The following is an 18,363-nucleotide window of genomic DNA, read 5'->3' as shown; positions in this document are numbered from 1 at the left end:
TGTTGTTGTGTCCACAGAGCCTCAAGACAGACAGTGCTCAAGCTTTAACTCTTGTGCATTTCAAAACTTTCATGCCCAACATAAAATAGTTCACAACACAGGAATTCCTTACAACCCACAGGGACAAACTAGTGGAGAAATAGTCCATGGATGCTTCAAACAATAATTAGAAAAGCCAAAAATGGGAAGAATTCTCTACTCCTACCAGTTCTTTAAACGAGGCCTTATTTACACTAAATTTCTTAAACCATACAGAGGATGATGTCACTGCTTCAGAACAATACTGGCTGTCAAGGGACAAGAGGAAAACCTATGAAGAAAAATGGTCTGGCTCATTCCCCATGCAATTGTTGGAGTGAGGGTACGTTTTTTGTTTTTTTGTTTTGTTTTGTTTTGTTTTTGTTTTGTTTTGTTTTGTTTTGTTGTTTTGTTGTTTTTTTTTTTTTTTGTGTGTGTGTGTGTGTGTGTGTTTTTCCTGAAGGTTCGGAACAGCCACTTAGGGTACCTTCAAAGCCCATAAATATTCATGGATCCAGTAAAGAGGTTGAGAGTGGAGTCCACAAGGGAGCCTAAAGGGTGGCCATCGATGTTCTCAGAGCGGTCTCAGAGGAGGAGGCTTCCAGCAAGAACCACAAGAAAGATATTGTCACCAACAAATGGTGGAGGAAGGAGAGTAAGCCTGGGATTGGGAAATATCTAATAGCTGTGTCTGGTAATTATAATCCACCTTCCTTCTTTTCTACTGCTGTGACAAAACACCATGACAAAGGCAATTTACAGAAGAAAGAGTTGATTGGGGAGTACTTAACAGTTTCTGCAAATTGAGTCCATGAACATCATGATGGAGAGCATGGCAGCAGTCAGGCAGGTGGGGCAATGGAGCCATAGCTGAGGGCTTACATACTTCCCTGCAGGGAGGAGGCAGAGGTGGGGGCGGAGAAGGCTAATTGGAAATGGCATGGGCTTCTGACACTTCAAATCCCACTTCCAGTGACACACGTCCTCCAACAAGGCCATACCTCCCAATCCTTCCTAATGAGTTCTACCAACTGGACTCAAGTGTATGAGCCTGTGGAAGCCATTCTTATTCAAACTACCACAATAACTACTCACAGAAAGAAAGCAAAAGACAAAGGGAAAAACAGGTCATGGAAGTATCAGAGGTTGTAGCTCACTAATAGAATCTTTACCATGCACACATGAGGCTCTGGGTTTAGTCCCAGTTCAAGCATCACACAGGTACTGTCAATAGGTATATGCAATTTTAATGTGAGAAAGAGGCTGAGAAGCAGAGGAAGCAATGCTCAGTCTCAAGATACACCTCAGGTGTTGCTGATTGACAAGTACAATTCCCTGGTTTGGGGATTAGAAGATCACTCACTACACACCAAGCTATTCAAAGAGTCACACAACTTTTTAGGTTTTGGAAGATGAAATCATAGGAAATTAAATTAAGAAAAGCAACAATATTGTGTTGTGGATGTCGACTCTGGTCGCAAGAGTTTTTCATGCATTGTTTTATGTAAACCTATAATCCAGGAGGTATGGCGGAAGCTCCACACATAATTTTGTAAGGACTACACAGTAAGTAGGCAGACTCTGGTGGCATCTTCCGTATAATGTGTGCTGAGTCTTTCACAGAGTCCAGTTTGTGGAAAGTGACAGGAGAAAGGCAGGTTGGAAGACACTCGTCACTGCTTCAGAATAAAGTCCTGAAAGATTACAGTTTAGTTATAGTATTTTAAAGTATTTGAAAACTTCAGCATGAAAAAAAGTGGGAAAACAAGATAGATCGGATGAAAATAAATCGACAGATGTAGAGGTTGCTCCTAATCTAATGTGTGAACAGATTGTACAACATTTTATACAACACTATAGAAAACTCAGTGGCAGTGAACTCTATCATAGGAAGCCAAGTTCGGGAGCTGGATGAGAACTACTGGAAAACAAGACCATTTCCACAGACCTAGTTATCACATCGTCAGCACTTTGCTCTGCACACCTCCATCTGGAGGGAGGGATTAGCCCATCTTCAGTTACAAGTCCTGGTCCCCACCCGGACCCCGACCCCGCCCCAATCTCCAGCCAGGCACAGTGGATGGTCTTTAAACTACATCTCCCATAAAGCTGTGCGAGGACGGTGGCCCTCCGCCGGAAGTCCCGAAGGTTACCTCCAGCCCTGGGAACTGTGAGAGCTGACTTTGCCAGTGGAGTCTTGCATCGCGGTTGCGGTTTCTCTGGTCACTCTTGGGTTAGTAGCCTCAGCAGCGTCAGTCGGCCCCGAGACCTTCCAGGGCGGGCTGTCCCTGGGCGTCCCTCACGGGCTGGTGGCGCAGCCTGGCGCGGGCTTAGAGGGCGCAGGCGCGGGACGCCGACCTGTCCCTGCCTGCGGGCCATAGCTGCTAAAATCTCCAGCCAAGTTTTCTAGGGGGTAAAGCAGACGACTTCGGATGTGTCTCTCCTTGAAAGAAGGAAGCGTACAATAGAAGAAGAAGAAGGAAAAAAAAAAAAAACTGTTCAAGGCATTTGGCCGTATGCAAAGACCGTGCTTGAGGGGTTTGCTCTTAATGGGTTAACTTGGTCTTGACAGCCCAGTGAGTGGGATTTATTAAAGGATGGTTGGTGGCTTAATTGACAGGTCCACTCTGAGGCTTTATTATAGCCTGCTAGAGCCATGCTGGGCAGGTCTAGGGCCCCGGGTTACTTCTGAGTAAAAATGGATATTGGTTTGGTTAAGATCTGGTTCCCTTAAAACTCAAGTCTCTTCTGATGGTCCTCTCCGAATAGCCTTGGAAAGCAGGAGCAAGGCTTTAATCCCTCCACAGGACCTGCCAATAAGAAATGATTTACAGGTACTGCAGCTGCCTTCCCTCGAAGGAGTCCTGGCAGTATTTCTAAATGACTTCGGTGTTGAGGACGCTAAAGGACAGGGGGCTTATTTTCTTTCACGTCTTAGTCCAGAGAATGTTTTGTGCGTACGTATTGCATTGATGGTAGTGTATGACCCATGCTTGGATGACCAATGTTGCAGTCACCCGGGCTGATCTATGAGGACAGTGAGGGAGTGACCGTGAACTCTGAAATCACGACCTCTGAACAGAGAACAGTGAAGCAGTCAACGTGAACTTCCTTTGAAGTTCTCAAAGCTGTGTAGCAGGAGTTTGTGGATCTGATTTAAGAGAAAGGGAGTTTGGAAGGCACTTAGCAGCGCTTCAAAATAAAGTCCTGGTTTATTACTGCCGTGGCTACAATATTTTAAAGTATTTTAAAACTTCAGTATGAAAAAGTGGGAAAATAAGTAAAATAAATCAGCTATGTTACACCTGATTTCATTTGCAAACAGATTTTAAGCAAGTTTTTTGAGTTCCCTTGAACAGTTTTAAACTATTTATAAATAATAGAAGACACAATCAGGAAAGCAGATGCCAGATCAAAAAGTTAATCTTTGACTTATCATTTATTTTCCTCAACTCTGTGCAGACTACACTGCAGATTTAACTATTGCTAAACTGATTGCTGTTTCGAAATCCAAGTGACAAGACTCTGGGTTGAACTTGCAGTAGTACTAAGAAAAAAAGAAAGAATATTTTGTAGTTAGCAGATAGTTGAAACATGAACGATTTTCAAGCTAATTTTTTTAACACCACTCAGGACTACAAATTAAGAACCATGGCTTTGCTTTGTTTACAACAAAACAGAAGACCAAGGCAGACGAGGTTAATCATTTTAAAAACTGCTTCAAGGACTATAGTGGCCAACAAAATGTGTTTCCAACCACAGATACAAAAATGCGTTGTCATCTCATTTGTGACAAGGATAACCATGCAGTGCAATGAGACAAAGATAATTTCAAGAACAGTGCTGAGTCATGAATTATCCAGGGATGAAAATCAGTCCTGATCTAGTCTACCTCACACCATGAACAAAGCTCGGTACCATATGGATTGCAAAATTAATTATGTAAGGTTAACCAGTAAATTGTTTTCATGTGAAGTTTTAAAAGCTCTTGAATAACTGAGGAGCCATAATTTCCTTGCGAGATGACATCTATGACACAGGATAGGATGTACTCATCAGCTGCTGAAACATCTGCCTCTAATGTTGTGTGTTTTAACCCTCTTTCCTCTGGGCCCCTGCCCTGTTCTGTACCTCCTACAGAAAGATATCCACAACAGATGCCCACTCCTTTTTGTGTTCTTACTGCTCTCCTACCATCCTAAGACCCTCACCTCTATTACCAGAGCTCTTTTGTTATTCTGTGAACCGACTCTTGGGCACATATTGAATTATAATTCTCAACTGATAAAATTTTCTAAATCTGCATGGCAATAACAGTTGACTATGAATTATCTTTTGACAGGTGTATTGGTTTGGAAACGTACTGTTTTTCCAAGATTAGCACTTAAATAATGTTCATCCACTCATGCAAAAAGCAACTGCAAATAAGGTTTTTCTTGTTTTTTTTTTCTTGTTTTTTTTTTTTTTCTTTAAGGAAGAAATGTCGTCCATAACAAGAAATCCAAAACAGGAAATAATTTCTGAACTCCACTGTTCGGCTGCAGAAGGGGATGTTGCCAGGTTGGCAGGGATACTCAGTCATTCTCCATCTCTTCTCAACTCAACCTCCGAAAATGGCTGGACTGCCTTAATGTATGCTGCAAGGAATGGGCACCCTGATATTGTCCAGCTTCTGCTTGAGAAAGGGTAAACGTCTTAGGGCTGTACCACCTAAAAGGACCTATTGTGTCCTTTCAATTTGTTGGGGAATATTATTTTAAGCTGTGTTACTTTTGTTTATGTTGCATTTGTTTAACTCTGTGAAGCTGTGTTACTGTGCGTGTCTAAAACACCTGATGGTCTAATGAAGAGCTGAATGGCCAATAGAGAGGCAGGAGAAAGGATAGGCAGGGCTGGCAGGCAGAGAGAATATAAAGAAGGAGAAATCTGGGAGAGGAGAGATCTAGGAGCTAGAGAAAGAGGAGGACATCAAGGGCCAGTCACCCAGCTACACAACCAGCAATGGAGTGAGAAAGAAAGGTATACAAGGATACAGAAAGGTAAAAGGCAGGCGGGCTAATTTAAGTTAGGAAAAGCTGACAAGAAACAAGCCAACCTAAGGCCAGGCATTCATAATTAAGAATAAGCCTCCGTGTGTGTGTGTGATTTATTTGGGATGGTGGGCCCCCCAAAGAGCCAAAAGACAAAAAACAACCAACAACACACATTTTTATGTAGACAGTTTTATATTGATTAGCTATTAAATAGCTCATTGCAGGCCGGGCGGTGGTGGCGCACGCCTTTAATCCCAGCACTCGGGAGGCAGAGCCAGGCGGATCTCTGTGAGTTCGAGGCCAGCCTGGGCTACCAAGTGAGTCCCAGGAAAGGCGCAAAGCTACACAGAGAAACCTTGTCTCGAAAAACCAAAAAAAAAAAAAAAAAAAATAGCTCATTGCTCAGTTTATCATATGAAAGATAGCCTAATTTCTCACTAAAGCAACTTTTTTTTTTTTTTTGGTCAGTGTTAGGAATTGAACACAAGTCTTCATGCCTATCAGGCAAGCTCTCTAGCTCTGAGCTACATTTGAGAAATAATTTCCTTAGTTGATAAGTTAACCCTTCATACTTTGTCAAAAAGAATGTCCATGGGGAGTTTAATGCCTTTCTTCTAAAAAGTGTGAGTCTTGAGGCCAGCCTGGGCTACAGAGTGAGTTCCAGGAAAGGTGCAAAGCTACACAGAGAAACCCTGTCTCGAAAAACCAAACAAAACAAAAAGTGTGAGTCTCCTTATGGCTACCATGGAGTATATAGAATGTTTGCATTTCTTTATGGCATATAGAGACACATTTTCCTTTTTATTTAGATGTCTACTATCATTAACCTTTCATTTCTTACAATTGTTACATGATTCTTTTAAGCTTCAGTAGTGAGCTATGAACCAAATGATGGAAGAAAAAAAAAAGTGCATACACACATTCAGTAGTGGGGCTATGTATATATTTTAGTAAAATACAAGAGAAAAGCTTTACTTCTCATTTGATTTTCCTTTCCATTTTTCTTCTTCTGTCTAGATGTGACAGATCACTTGTCAATAAATCAAGGCAAACTGCGCTCGATATCGCTGTATTTTGGGGTTATAAGCATATAGCTAACATGTTAGCGAATGCAAAAGGTGGGAAGAAGCCTTGGTTCCTAACCAATGAAGTAGACGAATGTGAAAATTATTTTAGCAGAACACTACTGGACCGGAAAAGTGACAAAAGAAATAATTCTGACTGGCTGCAGGCTAAGGAGAGCCACCCGGCCACAGTCTATGTCCTTTTCTCAGACTTAAACCCCTTGGTCACTCTGGGCGGCAATAAAGAGAGTTCACAGCAGCCGGAAGTCAAGCTCTGCCAGCTGAACTACACGGATGTGAAGGATTACTTGGCTCAGCCTGAGACGGTCACCTTGGTGTTCCTTGGAGTAGAACTTGAGATGCGGCGGAAGGGATCGCACAGTTACGCTGGAGGAGTCCCGGTGGAGGACGAGGATGGTTTGGTTGCTTGGTTTGCTCTCGGTATAGAACCTGCTGCCGCCGAAGAGTTTAAGCAAAGACATGAAAATTGTTATTTTCTTCACCCTCCGATGCCAGCTCTTTTGCAGTTGAAAGAAAAAGAAGCTGGTGAGGAAAGGAAATGTTTCTCTGTCGGTAACGGTCCGGTTTTAAAGCGAGTATGGAGGTGTGTGTGTGTGTGTGTGTGTGTGTGTGTGAGATCTGGGTGGCACATGCCTGTGAGCAGTAAACATGAGAACTCCCTCAAGCTGTCACTCCAGGACACTCTTCTAGTGCTGGCAGCGGCATTAGTCAGCCAAGATAGTTTCCTTAGAGTGAACCTCCATGTGTGATGGTTTCGTTTAATTCTTTTTAACCTTTGAGCCCCTGTAGTACTTTGAACATGATGCCAAAGACCTCAGCTGTTTTGTTTTCTGTTGGTGGGCTTTTTAATATCAAATAAAAAAGGAAAAACAACTAGAGTTTTATTCTAAATGCCCATTTATTGCTGCTACAGGAATAGTGCCTCCCTCTGCCCACCCACATTGTGTGAGTGTGTGTGTGTGTGTGTGTGTGTGTGTGTTTATGCGTGTATTTGTGTGTGTGTTATAAAAAACAAGGTTAATGCTAGCTACTTCATAAAGTATGAATTTTAGATAAATAGGTAGAGTGGAGACGAGGTGCCTTGTTAAGAGTGGATTCGTTCCTGCAGTGGCCTAGAAGAGAGAAAGCAGATAGAATAGTGGTGATGAACATAGATTTTCACTTGTTATATTGAAAATTAAGTTGAAAATAAAAGTAGCTTTTTTGAATGGCTACCATAACCTAGCTATGTGATCATTTTATTTGTGAGATTATTACAATAAAGTGTTTAAAAACAAAATATAAAAGTTAATAATAATGACACACCATAAAAATAAATACGAAAGCCATTGGTCAAGCAGCTATTCAGAAAACAATGTATGTGCTCACTGTAGCTTCAGAGCATGGTACCTACGTGTTATTCCAGTTTGCATGGAAATAAGACTTCTCATACTTCTTTTTAAAAGGGGTCGTAGCTCAAGCGAGATCTGTTCTTGCATGGCATAGTCGATACAAGTTCTGCCCAACCTGTGGCAGCGCAACCAAAATCGAAGAAGGTGGATATAAAAGAGTGTGTTTAAGAGAAAACTGCCCTAGTCTCCATGGCGTCCACAATACATCTTATCCAAGAGTTGGTAAGGCTTTTCTTTTTTTAAAGTGTGTGTGTGTGTGTGTGTGTGTGTGTGTGTGTGTGTGTGTGTGTATGTATGTATGTATATATGTGTGTGTACATGCATATAGGTATGAACATGTGTGTGCAGGTGCTGTTATAGACCAGAAGAGAGTGTCATCCTATTGAGCTGAAGTCATAGTTCACTGAGAACTACCCAGTGTGGGTGGCAGGCTATGAACTCTGGTTCTAAGAGCAGCAAGCATACTTAACTGTTGAGCTGCCTCTGCAAACTCAAGCCTTTTTATGTTTTGTTTTGTTTTTTTTTGGGTGGGTGGGGATATTTGTTTTTTGATAATGAAATCTCAGCTACCTGGAATCTTGGGTCAGACGATAGACTGGAAAGAAAGTTTTTAAGGAACATTTTTATTGAATGTATGTCATGGTTATTCAGTAAAAAGACTGCATTGTTCACAATGAGTCGTGTCTTACCTTTAGTTTAATTAGTTCATGAATTTGCTGTGTTGGGATGCTTCATTTCAAAGCTAGTCAGCGTGACTCCTCTTGACTCAGGAATAATCAAGTCTCCAGTGCTCTGTTCCTGTTAGACCGTTACCCAGTCTTGTGGTTATAACTCTCCTCCTAGTTGCTGCTGTGTTTCTGTTCTACCTGGAGAAATTCCATAATCTAGCCCTTAAAATTACAAAGGAAGTAGATTGACTTGGCAGTTCCTGATGGAGTCTCAGGGAGGAAGTGGCGACTTAATGGCTGTATCTTTCCTTGCTAAGGAACTTAGTTCCTGGCTCTCCTCAGGATCTAGTGAGGAGGGTGTTTTAAGTTAGTGACTGCTAGAAAGATTAACTGTTACCTAAGTGTTGTTATTTTAGTGATTCAAAGCTAACTAAGGAGCCATGCTCACTTTTAAAAGCATTTTATTGAGCATTGGTATGAAAGGACGAAAGCAATTTACTGTACTTTTTTTTTTTTTTTTTTTTAGTAAAATTTGAATTTTTCAGTGTGCCTAGTGTACCCAAGTACAAAATAAATATTGCTCAGATTGGAAGTAAGGATGGCAAAACCCATCTTCCTTTCACTTACTGAAAGTATTCTATGCAATTTCTCAGATATTTGTCAAGCACATTAGAGCAGAAAGGAGGTGTCATATGTAAACAGGAATTGTCTTCTTGTAAGAGATATACCTGAATATTATTATTGCATAATGAGTCTAATTATATTTCCCGTTACTTGTGTGTCTGGTTTTTTGTTTTTCTTTTTGTTTTTTTCAACAGATCCAGTAGTAATCATGCAGGTTATCCATCCAGATGGAACCAAATGTCTTTTAGGCAGGCAAAAGCGATTTCCCCCAGGCATGTTTACTTGTCTCGCTGGATTTATTGAACCTGGTAAGCCTTTTCTGAATAATTTTTAGAATTTTGAATCAGATCACATATGAGATACAGTCTCCAATAAATACGATGCTATAAAATGGAGACATTTAAATGTTTTACTACATTGTCTTTAGTGCATGCACATATATATGCATATATGAGGGTGTGCACTGTTAAAGACAGACAGCAACTCTGTCAGTTTTCTCTTTCTTAACCATGTGTGGCCCATGTATGTTTAAGTCATCCAGCTCGGTGACAAATGCCTTTGCCTGCTGAATCATCTGGCCAACCCCAAAATGTTTTAAATAATATTTTAATCACAAATTTTAAGCATTGTATCTTTTCAAATTTTTACAAGTAAGGTATTTGTTTTTTAAAAAAAATTTCATATATGCTTTGTCATACATTACTTTTTGACCAGCAATCCAGGTGGCTTACACCTCTCTTCAGTGCTAGATGTAAGTGCCACCCTTTCTAAGGGTTATATCATTGTCCTTAACCCCTATACCTGCAGTCACAATCCTAGGCATCCTACCTGACTTTTCCCTACAGTGATCAACACCACCTTATAATACATATATAATGTATAGATTATCGGCTTCAGTAGCACATCAGTTCTGTGAGATATAATGTTCTCTTTCATCCATTTTTACACATCAAACAGTCAGAGCCAATGCCTCACATGTAATAGGATTTTATTAGGTATCCCAGAGTAAGTGAATGGATATCTGGATTAGTAAAATTTAATCTCAACATACAGTGTTAGTTTGCACTGCTGGGTAATTATAATAGTAAGCATGTATTACCTGGCACTCAGCTGGAAGCTTGCCCATATTGCATCTTGTGGTCCTTTTACAGCCTTATAAAGTGGGCACTTTTACAAGGCTTTCACAGGTGAGGGCACTATGACACAAGGACTGTGTAACTTGTCCCAAATCACAGTGATAGAGAAGGGATTCAAACCCAGGCAATTCCACTTCTGAGTCCTTGCTCCTAAACACCATGTTGCACTGAGAAGGGGATGTGGACACAAAGTACCACCTCTAACAAAAAAGTTATTTGCAGTAGATACCTTCTGTGAAAGGGAAAATCAGTTTTCTCCAATGGAGTGTCACTGAGACTATCAACCACAATCTAGGACAAGTCCCATTCCCAAAAATAATTGGCCAACACAAAATTAACTCCATGTGTTTTTGTTTTGTTTTGGTATTTCTTTTCTCCTCCTCCTCCTTCTCCTGCTCCTCCTTCTCCTGCTCCTCCTCCTTCTGCTCCTCCTCCTCCTTTTCTTCTTCTTCCCCCTCCTTAGTTCGTCTGTTTTTATTTTTTGTTTTTGTTTTGTTTTTTTGCTTTTTCAAGAGAGGGAGGACATGAAATTAGGTGGATAAGTAGACGATGAGGATCTGGGAAGAATGGGGGAGAAGGAAGAATATAATCAAAACATAATATATGAAAAAAATGAATACTTTTTTAAAGTGTAATCCATTTTAAACTACTAAGTAGTATTTCACACATTAATTTTCTGGTGTATATTCATCTGTTCTGTGGATATTTAATTTATTTCAGGATTTTGACTATTTAAAACATTACTGTATGTAGTATTTTTGTTCCTCTCTTTATGTACACTTGCAAGAGCTATTTCAGGTGTATATAGAGAGTAGAATTGCCACTGCATATATTAGCATATTAGACTTCACGAAATGTTGTCAAGTGCCTCTAAGTTTTCCCTGATAACACCCCCACCAACAATACTTGAATGTTACATTAGTCCATATCTTTACCACCTTGGACTTTTCACAATTTGGAATTTTCACACTTTGAAAGAGTGTTTGCTCTATAGCTCAGATAAGCTTCCAATTTATCCTCTTGCCTGGGCTTACCACATCCTGGGATTATAGGCAAGTGCCACCAGGCCCAGCCTGGGGTTTCAAATTATAGATTGTCCTTCAGAGAGGTAAGAAGTAGTGTGTCATTCCTGCGTGTGTGTTCCCATTGCTCTGCTGATGGAACATCATTGTCAAATGTGTATTACACGTCCAGTATTCCTTTTCTTTTCTTTGTAGATAGTTGTGTTCTTTGTCTGTTTTGTTTCCATTTCTCAGCCTTAATTAAAATTGATTTTAGGCATTTATTGTTATTATGGTCTGGCAAATCTTTTCAACTAGTCTATGGCTTATTTTAACTGTGTATTTTGTGTAACAAATACAAGAACTTATATTTAGAGAATGCATCAACTTATTTGAAATAAAAGCTGTATTTAAGCCAGTCGGCGGTGGCACACACCTTTAATCCCAGCACTCAGGAGGCAGAGGCAGGCGGATCTCTGTGAGTTCGAGGTCAGCCTGGTCTACAGAGAAAGATCCAGGACAGTCAACAAAACTACACAGAGAAACCCTATCTTGGGAAAAAAAAAAAAAAAGCTGTATTTAAAAATATGTTTCATTAAATACTTATAAATTTTAAAACTCCTAAACATCCAAATTAATTTTACTTAATATCTTTTTATTATTTGAAGCTCCAACAAACCCAGAACATTTATTCACAAGTAAAACAATATTTAGAAAGAATTCATTGTGATTTGAATTTCAAGGTTTTGATGGAAGCTGGGTGTCATAGTACATGCTTGTCTGCAACCCCAACTCTTGTGAAGTGGAGGCACTAGACTCTATGGATGAAGGATAACCTCAGCTACATAGCAAGTTCAAAGCCAACATGAGCTTCATAAGACCCCATCTCAGAATAAAAGATGATTTTTAATGGAGGGCAAAACTAACCATTTATAAAACTCATGAAATAATGGCTTATGAATAGTGATGCATGAGGTAATAACATTTTTAATAACGTTTAGTCAGGAGTATGTGATAGATAGTTGCAGATTTTGTAATTATTGTTTTTACAGAACTGCCAAATTGGGGCTTTTAAGAAACGGAAGTTGATTGTTGGCATTTTGCTATTCTATTTGTGGCCACAGACTTCCAAATGTAAGGCTTTTTTCACTTCCAGTCTAGAATTAGCATTCATTGAATGGGGGCTCTCTCCAGAGCGGTTTCCAAATGTCTGCCCTGTTTGGAGTTCCCAGTGTCCAAGTCATGTTGAGCCGCTGCTGTTCTTTTGCCTCTTCTGATTAGGGGAGACAATAGAAGACGCCGTGCGGAGAGAAGTGGAGGAGGAAAGCGGAGTCAAAGTTGGCCATGTTCAGTATGTCTCTTGTCAGCCATGGCCAATGCCCTCCTCCTTAATGATTGGTTGTTTAGCTGTGGCAGTGTCTACAGAAATTAAAGTTGACAAGAATGAAATAGAGGATGCCCGATGGTTCACCAGAGAACAGGTAAAGTTCAATCTCATTTCCTTATTATATTGATTGTTCCCTGATAGTATTGGTTTGGGCATGCAGCAAGGAAGCATATTCCAGCAAGTTGAATGAGTGACTGCCGCCCTCTCGTTATGAATGGATTATAATGTAATTGATAATTCCATATAAAAAATGTGTGTTGCTGATGTGTCCTGTTTGACTCATTCTGAGAGATTCTCCTAGAATGACGAATCTGTGCCATTCCAATTTTCACATTTTATACTGGCTGGTGAATGAAGGATAATCTCTGTTAGTGAACTCAAAGTATTTAAATTAGTTCGGACATAACAAATATTAATCTCAGATATTTACGTTAAAGCAAATAGCTCTCAAAAATCAGTAAAAAATGCTTGAAGTTTTTGAAGTTCTTGTGTATATATAAAGATGATACCGAAGCGTATGAATAGCCAAGAGTCTGAGTACAATATATATAGTGAGTCCCAGGCCAGCCTGGACTGTATAGTGAGACTCCATCTTTAAATATATATATGTAGAAAGAGAAGGAAGAAAGAAATATACTGAAGGGCGAGAAAGACATAGATGTTATTAAATGCATAAATATGTCATACTATATATTCATGAGAACTTTTTAAAATTACATCCCTAAGTAAAGGAGATAAATTAATGGACTGGTTTGGGGTTTCTTATTGTTTTCGTTGTTGTTTTGTTTTGTTTTACAAAGCCCAAATTTTGTATAGAAATAAAAGGACACAATGTAGCATTTTGTAGGAATTGTGGAAAAGGAATCTATACCAAAAAGTTAACTTCTCCTTGAAGTTAAATACAGAAGATATATTTTGTTTTTATTCATGGCCTTGTTTTGATATGCCTTCCTGGAACGTTTAAAAACCGAAACACTGATTCACCAAAGCAATTGGAAATGCAACATTAGCGGCTCCACTGATGTGTTGTGTTGTCTTCTGGTTGTGTTTTAGGTTATGGATGTTCTTACCAAAGGGAAGCAGCAAGCATTCTTTGTACCACCAAGCCGAGCTATTGCACATCAGTTAATCAAACACTGGGTTAGAATGAACCCCAATCTCTAATGAAAACTACTAGAATCTGTTGGAGTATTATTTAATTGTAATGCTACTTATTTCTCAAGTAAGATTAGATATATTTATTGATCTTTAAATCTTATAAAATTTGGGGACCTCGAAAATATTTTAAGTGTTCTTTCCATTATTAACTAAAAAATTCATAGTTTTATAAATTAGAATGATGGCTTAGATTTTCTTAAATTTAGAGTCAGCCTGTGAACATTTTTGTTGTGCTTCACAATTTTATCTCATGAGACTAACTATATTTCTACCAAGATAGATCCTGTTGGAATGAAGTGTGCTCCAGAAGTGGGATGAACATGAATCCATCTCTTGTAAAGACTAGATTCAGTGTTGGAGAAATGCGTCAAAATAACGTTAATGAATGTTGAGCTTCAGCCTATATCTGGTCGTCTCACTACCGTTCTCCTGGCCTGCTGTGCTAGTGGTGGTACTGTAGAGTGTCACTTCAAGTTTAATCTGACTAGTGTTGAGAATGATTTTCTTTTCCCAACTTACCCATCACTGAGCTCAGACTGCAACAGTCAGGGGTAGAGAACTAAAGAACACATGCACACCACTGTCTCTGGGACCTCACTGTTCAATCCAAAGCTAACTGCTGCATCTGTCTGTTTTACTTACACTTAAAGCTGTTATTAAGTCAAGTGAAGTTTTTCCAATATTGTAACGTGAATCTTAAAAGGTCTTATTAAATAAAAACCCCAAAGCCGATATTGGGGTGAAAAGCTGAAAGATCATAAAAGCAGAAAGAAGCCAGCCATGTTCTTACCCGCTTGGAGATCCTCTGCCAAAGAGACCTACTTCCTGTGTACATTGTATATATGTATATATGTATATATACAATGTATATATTCCTATGTGCCTTTCTGTTCTGCCATCTCACTTCTTCTCTACCGATCTACATCACTTCCTCTTCCTGCCCAGCTCTGTCACTTCCTGCCTGTCTGTACAGACCTCCAGACCTTTATGGTTAACTAGTGTTAGAATTAAGGTGTGTGCCACCATGTCTGGCTCTGTTCCCAGTGTGGCCTTGAACTCACAGAGATCCAGAGGGAATCTGTGCCTCCTGAGTGACAGGATTAAAGGTGTGTGCTACCACTGCCTGACTTCTATGTTTACTATAGTGCCTGGCTTTTTCTTCTGATCCTCAGATAAACTTTATTGTGGGACACAGATAAAATATCACCACACAATTTTCCACTGGACATTAACATTTTATGAAGGTCAGAAACTAAATCTCAAGTATATTTACATATTAAATAAAGCATTGGCTTTATTTAATTTTGTGATGAGGGATATATTATATATTTCTTTTGGCAAAGAATATATAATAATTACCATCAGTATTCATTACACTGAAATATGATATTTTGGCTTTGCCCTAAATTCATCACATCCTAAGCACCCTTAATTAGTATACTTTAGAATTGAATTGCTAAGACCCTAGAGAAAGTAATTGCAGTATTTCCCAGTTTTACCATATAGACACATATATTTTACTTGGCTGTTCTGCAGTTGTTTTAACTATACAAATGTATGTATTTTGCCCCTTTGCTAGTCTGTTTGAACTTGAAGAGACTTTAGGCACAATAAATGTTGAACATAATAATTGTAGCAGTTTGTAGTATGCAACTAAGAACTAGATTTTCCCTGGAATAGGAAACAGAATCGATTACCCAAAGCATCTGTGAAATGGGGGGCTAGAAAAATGGCTCAGGCATTAAGGTGTTTGCTATGCAAGCATGCAGACTTCCGTTCAGACCCTCTGCACCCATTTAAGAAACTGCGTTCAGAGACATAAATATTGAGTCCCTGGTTTAAAGAGGCAGAGGCATGAGTGTCCTGGGGGTTTGTCCAGTCAGTCTAACGAATCAGTAAACTCACTGAGAGACCTTGTCTCAAAACACAAGGCGGAATGCTGGAGATGGCTCAGTGGTGAAGAGCACATTTCCATTCTTGGAAAGGACCAGAGTTTGGTTCCTATGATCCTCCTCAGGCAGCTCACAACCACTTACAGCTCCACAGCATCCAGCACCATCTTCTGGATCCTCAGGCACCTGCATGCATGTTTCCATAAGACAGAGACAAGTGACTGAAGAAGACACCTGACTTCCACCTCTTGGCCTACACACACACACACACACACACACACACACACACACACGCACGCACACACAAACACACACACACGGTGAATAGGTTAAAAGGAAGGAAAATAGGAAGAATGAACTTAGCTATTAAATTCTGTTAATTCAAATTTTAGGTATAGCACTTAAATTTTTTTTTAACCTAAATATAACTTTCTCAGAGAATTGATTTCACTAATGAGTACTACTGCCGAGTTAATGAAAGCTTCTTAGAGTCAGAACCTTACATCAAACCAAAGCCTATACAGGACATTGACAATACATGGTACGTTGGAGCTATATAACTATATTAAAATAATATACTTTGATTATTATGAAATATGATCAACTGAAGCTCATTTTTGTTCCAAATGTGCTTTTTAGTACCTGTGGACGCCAATACCCTTAATGTTAAAAAGCAAAATAAAATACAAACGTCAAAATGTATAGATTTTAGTTTCAATTTCCTTCTGTACTTGTGGAAAATCAGTCAATAAATGATTGTTTTTAATAGTCATTCCTAAGTTGTGACCTTGGAGAGATGAGGATAGATGTAAATAGTAATGATTGCTATCTTAACCAGCTCTAGAGGGGCGAATGTCACACAGGTATTCCAATGGAAATCAGTGTAATAATGAATTAAAATATATTCTGTTTGTGTATTATGTGTTTTTAATGTTTTGATGAATTTCTTTGACACAAATAGAAATTTTAGCCTGTATCATGTACGTGGAAGATTGTTTTTTCCTTTCCTTTTCTTTTTTTTTTCTTGTCTTTTTTTTTTTTTTTTTTTTTTTTTGAGCTGCAGTTTCATTATATCTCAAGAAAGACTCAAAATTACAGTCTTGAGTTCTTCAACTATAGAGTTCTTGGATTACGGATGTTTCTAACTTTACCTGATGAAAGAATTAAAATTTTGATTTGGTGCAGGGTTGTTGCCCAGTGGTAATATACTTGTGTAATGCCTCCAAGGCACTGGGTTTGAATACAAGCATTTAAAAAAAAAAAAAGTCTGTTTGAATCTTAAGTTTTTTAGTTTGTGGTAGTACATGGGCTTGCATGTACTTAAGTCATTAATCACTAAAATCTTCAGATTTGAAGCTGGTTTTGCAGCACAGTCAATCTTAATTACTTGTCTACTATGGTCAATATTTGCATTTTTAAATTTTTGCTTGTTTATAGTTTGTGATAAATCGGAGCTCAGAGCCTGACCCAGCAAAGCAAGCCTATAATTCCTGACAATCAGGCCTGAGGCTGGAGGATTGCAAATTCAAGACCCGCCTGCACCACAGAGTGAATCTGAAAGCATGCTGGACACCTTAGTGAAACCCTGTCTCAAAATGAGAAATAAGGACAGTGGTGAGGCTATCACTCAATGGTAGGATGCTCTCAGAGCCTGTACTTCAATTCACAATAACAGACACACAGAGAGCAGTAAACGTTTGCATTGTTGTGAAAATTAGCCAGCCTGCTAAAGATACAGCTAGAGCTGTGAGTGAAGAGAAGACAGAATGAAAAAGGGGAGCCCAGGAGATGGAAAAGTATTAGCTTTGGTGCTACAAGGACATATGAGAGCAGGGCTGCTGTGAGGAGGCAGAGGTTCTATGCAATGCCGGTAAATGCCTGTATTTTCCAAAAGTTGTTGAGTAGGCAAGAACTGCAGGAAGTAATTGTGAAAATAAATACCAAAAGCAACTTTTCCTCTTTTATACCATTCTTGGCATTCTTCTTCTCCAAATACCAAGGTAGAAATCAAAACAGCTTCTAAAGTGAACATGGATTTGTTTGTTTTTGTTTTAAAATCTTTTGATGGTTTCATACATGTGTGTATATAGTGGATTTTGGCTGTTTTCCATCCTGTTCCTCTCCTTCACCACCCCATCTTTACAACATATCCTCCTTCTCTTTTCTTTCTTTTCTTTTCTTTTTTTTTTTTTTTTTTTTTTTTTTTTTTTTTTTTTTGGTTTTTCGAGACAGGGTTTCTCTGTGTAGCTTTGCACGTTTCCTGGATCTCGCTCTGTAGACCAGGCTGGCCTCGAACTCACAGAGATCCGCCTGGCTCTGCCTCCCAAGTGCTGGAATTAAAGGCGTGCGCCACCACCGCCCGGCTCTCCTTCTCTTTTCATATTCTGTTTTGTGTGTGACTGTGGGAGCCCATTTTCAGGTTCCTCGTGGCTTTACCCAGCGGGTCTGCATGGAGAGGATGATTGGACCACATGCCTGAGTGCAGGTGTCTGAGATGGTCTACATTTGGCTGTGCTGGGGGGTGGGGTAGGTCTTTTGCTCCACCTCTTGGCGTCTCTATAAATACCCTGGGGCAGAGACAGTCAGGGTCCATTGGAACAAGTTTATATCCTGTATTTTCTATCTGTTTATCTCCACAATCTAAATCCTTCTATCTAATATTTCCTGCTGCTTGCACTCAAGAAAACTCTGGGGAACTGTGGGGTTGGTAGGTAGCTGCCCCGCATGTGACCCATGAGGTAATTAGAGTTGTTCATATGATCTTGAGTAGGGGGTTATTTACTAGAGCATGGGCACCATATCAGTGAGGAAACCACAGAAGAAAATGACACTCCCTTCCCCCTAACCACCAACCCCTGCCCCCAGCTGACATTAACTGCCAGTAGCCCCTCCAGGAGAGGTGAGGCCTCCTGGCCCACTCCCATCTATGCTGAAGTGTTGACTAAATTTTGTACAGACTTTTGTCACATG

At 39.6% G+C, this 18,363-nt stretch overlaps 1 protein-coding gene across 1 annotated transcript; it reads left to right on the top strand.

Moving 5' to 3' along the window:
* Window positions 1–4,498: 4,498 nt before the first annotated feature.
* Nudt12 (nudix hydrolase 12) lies at window positions 4,499–14,020 on the top strand. Its single transcript, XM_059278474.1, has 6 exons — window positions 4,499–4,704; window positions 6,069–6,661; window positions 7,582–7,749; window positions 9,014–9,127; window positions 12,238–12,437; window positions 13,397–14,020. Exons 1-6 carry the CDS (start codon window positions 4,499–4,501, stop codon window positions 13,505–13,507), a joined length of 1,392 nt encoding a protein of 463 aa, XP_059134457.1. The 3' UTR covers window positions 13,508–14,020.
* The last annotated feature ends 4,343 nt before the right edge of the window (window positions 14,021–18,363 follow it).

Source organism: Peromyscus eremicus, chromosome 13 (assembly GCF_949786415.1).
Source record: "Peromyscus eremicus chromosome 13, PerEre_H2_v1, whole genome shotgun sequence".
NCBI classification, from domain to species: domain Eukaryota; kingdom Metazoa; phylum Chordata; class Mammalia; order Rodentia; family Cricetidae; genus Peromyscus; species Peromyscus eremicus.
This window is presented reverse-complemented; position numbering and strand designations above follow the sequence as displayed.

Bases quoted from the DNA above. Each gene is read 5' to 3' on its own strand.
- Nudt12 (XM_059278474.1), top strand. From the start codon at position 4,499: ATGTCGTCCATAACAAGAAATCCAAAACAGGAAATAATTTCTGAACTC. The intron at 4,705-6,068 runs GTAAACGTCTTA...TCTTCTGTCTAG, and splicing joins CAGCTTCTGCTTGAGAAAGG to ATGTGACAGATCACTTGTCA. The intron at 6,662-7,581 runs GTGAGGAAAGGA...TCTTTTTAAAAG, and splicing joins GTTGAAAGAAAAAGAAGCTG to GGGTCGTAGCTCAAGCGAGA.